Source organism: Glossina fuscipes, unplaced genomic scaffold (assembly GCF_014805625.2).
Source record: "Glossina fuscipes isolate IAEA_lab_2018 unplaced genomic scaffold, Yale_Gfus_2 1, whole genome shotgun sequence".
NCBI lineage: Eukaryota > Metazoa > Arthropoda > Insecta > Diptera > Glossinidae > Glossina > Glossina fuscipes.
This window is the reverse complement of record NW_023998415.1, coordinates 42899625-42906039: the sequence shown is the minus strand read 5'-3', so window position 1 is coordinate 42906039 and position 6415 is coordinate 42899625. Positions and strand designations below refer to the sequence as shown.

Genomic DNA, 6415 nt, shown 5'->3' with positions numbered 1-6415 from the left:
TCAATTTATACCCTCAGCCGTGAATTGCTTATATCAACGCCTTCACTGATGTAAAACGCGTCCATTCATATAGACAACCGATATGGATGAAAGAATTGTCATAAAAACCATATTCATTAGAGTCGGGTGAATATTTAATATGCAATTGGTCCCGATAGAGAAGACAAATGAATTCATTGGCAGTTTTTATACCCACCCAAGGACGGTAAGTATGAATATTCAGTCATTGTTTCGTCTGTTCTGTGTGTTCTAACATTGAAATAGCAGACGTATATAGAGGTTCACGTGTCATGTGATTGAAAGGCTTGAAATTATGATTTCAATCGGACTTGTCTGTCTGCCTGTTCAACAATAAATCAATATCTCGTCTGTTGTTGTTGATTCGCTTACGGCTATAAAAATTGCATCAGAAATTTGAATTTTTGCGCATAATTTCTTAGCTTGAAATTGTATAAGTTGTTTGCCCGCTAATCCGCTTGCAATAGGGTAGCAGGGCTATTAAGGAATCCATCTAAAATGAAGATTTTCTTCTAAACGCGTTTACAAACAGCGTTAAGCCACGTTTGTTTGACGATTAAGATCGCGCCTGTACGCCTGTGTGTTTGCACAAAAACGACTACGATCATTACGAAATTGCAAGTGAAAAATGTTATTAAGTACTTGAAGTATCTATCATATTGGGATTATGTTAAAATATATATATGTGTGTGTGCGAGTGTAATAATGCAAGCAATGAGCGAGCGAATCAATGATTGCCTTTCGTTTTGTTAATTGTGTGATCATCACGCGGTATCAACGGTATATACCGATGTGAAAAGTATCTTAACACTTGGATAAACTTATACTATAGCATGTAACCTTTTCATTCATTTACTCAGTCATTCATTCCTTTATTCATTCATTCACCCTTCACAAGTGACAATTGTGCCAATAATAACAAGATATTTGTATTTATCTCAGTATTTGTGCATTTAATCTGCCTATGCCATGAATTGCCACTTGTTGGTGTTGGTATTGTTGTTGTTGCTTGAATATGATGATATTTGTTTATTTGTTTGTTTGCTCATCTACTGTCTGTCTGTCTGTCTGCTGTTGTGCTGAAAATGAAACAAACGCCAATTGATTTGTTTGGGCAGAAGAGAACAAAAAATACAAATACAACGAAAACAAAAAAAAAAAAAAGAAGAGAAACATTGTTAGTCGTGATAAACACTTTGGCACTTATTAGCAGCAACCGTCTCAATCAATAGGTAGATAGGCAGGCATTTACGTTATGCTAGACTGACGTTTAACTCCTCCAGTCAATAATGTATTGTTATTTTTTATTTAATATTTTTTATTATTATTTTTTTATTTTTTTTATTTTTTTTTTTTTTTTTCGTATATGGTAAATAGTTCCCGTCCAGGGCCTCGCTGTTGAAATGTCAAAGTGAAAAAGTCGTGCTGCTGGGTTTACAACCCAACTTCTTTTTCTTCTTCTGATTTTGAAAGCACGACTCTTCAGCAATCACACATAACCGCACAACATTTGCTTAACTTGTCATGGTGGTGGCACTGTGGTCGCAAGCAAGCAAGCAAGCAAGCAAGCAAGCAAGCAAGCAAGCAAGCAAGCGGGCAAGCAAACAAGCAAACAAACAAATATAAAAATCGGAAAAGCACAGCAACAAACAAACCAGCTGATTTTATTTCAAAGATTCTTTTAAGTACAACAAATCGTTGCTATTAAAGCTTCACTTCATTTCGAAGGCTTTAGGATTTCCTATGCTCATATTTTATATTTCAGTTATAGAGTGGGGTAATAGCAACAACAACGATTGAATTGAAAAATATAAGTGTTTTTTTGTTTTTATTTTTTATTTTTCTTAATGTTGTTGTTGTTATTCTATAGCTTTATAAACTGTGTTGGTTGGTTGGTTGATAGTAGTACTACTGCTTAAACACATGACCATTGAACATCCAGTAGTGGTTTGTTTTTTGATGGCTACTGTTTTGCCGCCAACACTTAAGGCTTATTGTTTTAAGTTGTTTCACTTTTCCTCTGCTCCTTTCTCTTTGCCGACCGCAAGACCCACCAAATAAGGCCTCGCTATACTTTTTCCTTTGTTGTAAATTTTTACCCTATTCCTGTTGTGTATTTGTTGCTGTAACGTTCAATAAATGAAAATATCAAGCGAGTTCACCAAAAGCATTTATGTATCATTAGCCACTTGTTTGTATCGTTTGCGAAATGTACAGTGAGCGAAAACCATATATAAATCAAAGTTAAAATTTCGATTAAAACTTTTGAAAACTTCATTCAAGTTCATATGTTAATGTTGCGAACCATCACATGAAACGCATTGGATTCGATTAGGAACTGATGCTGATTCCATGTTTTCTTTGTGTACCGTTGCGGCTATAGAGATACAGAGAAAATTCATTGCGAAACAATGTGAACTTTTCGTGTATTTGATCGAACTCATTGAAGTCGGCGACGATGTAAACGAGAAGAAGTTCGAGGACATTTTCGAAAGTTTCTTAATTGAAATTCAAATCTCTTCTTAGCAAGCAAGGTCGTGGGAACATTTGGGGAATTGCATATAAGTGTATAATGCAAAAGTCTATAACCATGGGATTAATTTATTTCTGAGCCAGTTCTAGAGCATTTCCAGTAATTTCCAAGACTTCCAAGTTTTACTGCACTTCCATACATAACTTTAGTTTCCACATTGCACTCAGTTACAATACTCTCGCAGGTCATTGTCTATTTGTCTCTGACGAAAGCTCTTCCTGAACATTCACTTAAATTTTCTTCTAACTGACTCTCTAGCTAAAACCTTGTGAACGATCCGTTGTATAGCGTTCAAATGCGGTTGTTTTTTTTTTTTTTTTTTTAAATTGAAAGCGCGATTCGATTTGCAAGGAAATTGCCAAACTCATGCCACAATTACTTGGCTATGCTTCTTAACCTTAAAATGCCATCCAATTTGATCGCGCAACTACACTCTTACACTTAATATTAATTAGAAATTTTTCACCAACATCTCAGTTTGCGAGTTTCGGTCCTTTACGTTTACGGAAATTATTTACTCCTAATGATATTTTTCGTATATTATATAAGTTCCTCCTGGCATTACATAACTTTACGATTATTTTTACGGTGTATTTGGTCGATTATTTTTTCTTTTATTTACTTTTCCGTTCAAAGCTCTCATTGAAATCTCTCCATTTTTCTGTAACTTTATGGACTTTTGTGCTGCTTGCTCTTGAGCTGTTACAGTAAAGCAAAAAAAAAAAAAAAAAAATTCACCTGCAATCCAAATTCAATTGAAACACCGGAGTGGAAAAAACAAAACTGCACAACATGACTAACGTAAAACAAAGGAAAACCAACAACGACAACAACGGCAGTAATGATAGTGCTGTTAAAAAAATAATAAAAAAAAAGGAAAAAAAAAAAAATATATAAAACAAAAGCTATACATAAATGGTGATCGGTTGGGTTGTGTGCTGTGTAAAATAAACATTCAAGGCAAGTAAAGGCCGGCCACGTGTTAAGCATGCGCACCATGCGCTTCGGCTAGAAGTTGTGGCACTCAGCAACAAAAAGTCACACACAGCCACTAGCATACAACATTCATACACAACAACAATAGCAGCACCACAAAACAGGCAACAAACTCGTGTTTTTGGTATAAAGACTCAGTGAACGTGCCAGGGGTTCTATCGCTATGCCAAGATAACTCTAAAGCAATTGTTATTATTTTTTAGATTTTTACTCTTTTTTTTTTTTTCTTCTTCTTCTTCTTTTTTGCTCAACTGCATCAAATTTTTTAGCTGATTTGAGGACGCAAGTGTTGTTTGTTATACTGCAGTTGAATTTCAAGTTTGTTGTTTTCAATTATCATTTCTTCTTATTAATTTTGTTGTTTTTATTATTATTATTATTATTATTATTATTGTTGTTGTTGTTGTTGTTTTTGTTGTTGTCAATACATTTAATGTCTAACACTCATTCGTGTATATAGCGTTTATATCGTCAAAGTGTTCGGAACTGCAAATACACCCCCGCTGTTTGATATATGGACCGAACAGTTGTTTGCCTGCCTGCCTACCTGTCTGCCTTTTTGTTTGTTTTTCCATTTATCCATAGGAAGGTAGGCGTTATCTTTCATTTCTTAACTTTACAGAAGACATTATCGTTAAATGTTTATCGCATTTTAATGGCAAATAAATGACAATCGCACTCATTTACAAACGATTTTGAATGCGATGATTGAGTGATTGAATAGAATGAAAACAAAAAACAAAAAAAAACAAAAAAAAATTTAAAAAAAAAAATGTTTCATTCAACTTTCCTTTTATTAAACAAATGAAAATGCTTACTACGATATTGCTAAAACGATACTACAATAATAATAAAAAAATAAAAATAAAAATAAAAAAAATAAAAAACTCGAGAAGATAATAATAATAATAAGAAAATCAAAGACTTAACCTAATCATGATAATAATAACAATAACATTGATTTTGATGAATGCATGAGCAGAGCAGAGCAGAGCGGTTCTTCAACTGTTTACAATACAATAAATTAGTTATAAGAGAGACCGAACGACCGATGAGATGGGGGAGCGAAGAGGAAATCGTTTAGTAATGCTTTTCAATGATCTTCACTTTACCATATTTGCCATGTAATTGATGTTTGGCAAAGGTCAAGATATCGGCATGTGTGGGATGGGCGGGATACACCCGATGAACAACGGCGGCATCGCGATGATGATGAACGGCTACTGGTGCATGATGTACTAAAGCTGCATTATTATGATAAGCATAACCATGATGATGATGATGATGTAAAGCTGCTGGCGCCGCTGTATGATGAGCAACGCCACGATGTAACAAATCGCCATGATGCAATTCAGTATGATGCAAATCGGCGGCATGATGATGTTCATCGACATGATGATTTTGATGAACAACATGATGATCGACCACGGGATTTGTGTAATGCAAAAAGTGATGCGGTTCATGATGCACTACTCTAGTCACGTGATGCACCGATTCCACTTGATGTATGGGCTCATGATGTATTACCCGGGCGGCCGAAGTACCGGCGAGAGCGACATCAACACCGCCAGCCCCGGCGCCTCCCACGTCTGTCTGTACTACATCAACGCCGGCCACCTGATTACCATCATGGTGATAAACCGGATGATGTTCAGTCACATGATCGCCATCAATGACGATAGCTGACGAGTGACCAATGTGAACGCCATTGGCATGATGCACATCAACACCATGATGAACCCCATGATCGACATAGTGACCGTGGTCTGCAATCTCATCGGTATGATGATGATGAGACAAAACTCCAGCGTGCACTGAAGCCAAAGCGATCATCAAAATGCCTACGAAAGCCTGTATGGCAATGAATAGATAGAAGTGAGATTCAAATTTTTCTCTTTTTTTTTTTTAATTCACTTAATTAGAGATAACTTAAAGAAAATCTTTTCGTTAGTATTGTACGAAACGTGATCAAAATTGAGTCCGTCAATAAGCTAAACTCCAATATCTCACGTGAATCGTTAAATCGAATTCTACTCAAAGAAAGAAGGCTACGAAAGGGAAGGCGCCGAAATTTCGTAACAAATTCAAGCTACGGCATGGATGACTCCAAACGGGATGATCCTTTGAATTTGTGAATATTTTTAAGAAGCCCGCGCAAGAGCAAGACATTTTCGAACATTGCACTTAAAATGACTTTCAATTCGATATGAGTCGCGGAACAAAGAAAAGGACTTCCAAAAATTCTTATATAATCCTTTTAATGAAATTTCAAAAAAAAATTTTAAATTTTTTTTTTTTTTTTTGCTTATACCTTCATTACTACGATCTCACGCTTGATCCCAAATAAATTATTGTAAGAAAAACGACAAAAAGACTCGAACTCTTTTGTGCTGAACGCTGAAAAGTTAACTGATGATAAAGAGTGAATCCCACGCATTTTATACTAAATGTTAAAATTGAAATAAAGAAAAGGAAATAATAATCATTATTGGTGTGTAACGTGCATGAGGGGGAAATAAGGCAATCGAAACAGCTGACCGCTAATCATTTAACCGAAATTCAAATCAGAAATTAGCTAACAACGCACACAAGCGAATGACTTAACTTTGAAAGTGTTGCGCTATAAGCTAAACGGCATTACAAACATGATGCGCATAATAATTATGACAAAGTCCGGTACAATTTTTATAATTATTATTTTGGTGGAATTTTATGACAGACCCAAACGCACACTAATGTCATGTCAAAGAAAGCTAAAGTGATTACAATTAATCGCTTACTCATCGCATAGTAGCACAAATAGTCTTTAGTTTTTTTCTTTTTTTTTTTTTTTGCATTCCCTTACCTTGATTGGCAAACTTGGCCATA

The 6415-nt window shown here is 35.2% G+C and overlaps 1 protein-coding gene across 1 annotated transcript; it reads right to left on the bottom strand.

Annotated features, from left to right (window-relative positions):
- Positions 1-4430: 4430 nt before the first annotated feature.
- Positions 4431-5961, bottom strand: LOC119631991 (histidine-rich glycoprotein). The gene is made up of 2 exons (XM_038024651.1): positions 5859-5961; positions 4431-5398 (listed from the first exon to the last, which is right to left on the bottom strand). Exons 1-2 carry the CDS (start codon positions 5862-5864, stop codon positions 4628-4630), a joined length of 777 nt encoding a protein of 258 aa, XP_037880579.1. The 5' UTR covers positions 5865-5961; the 3' UTR covers positions 4431-4627.
- Positions 5962-6415: the final 454 nt, after the last annotated feature.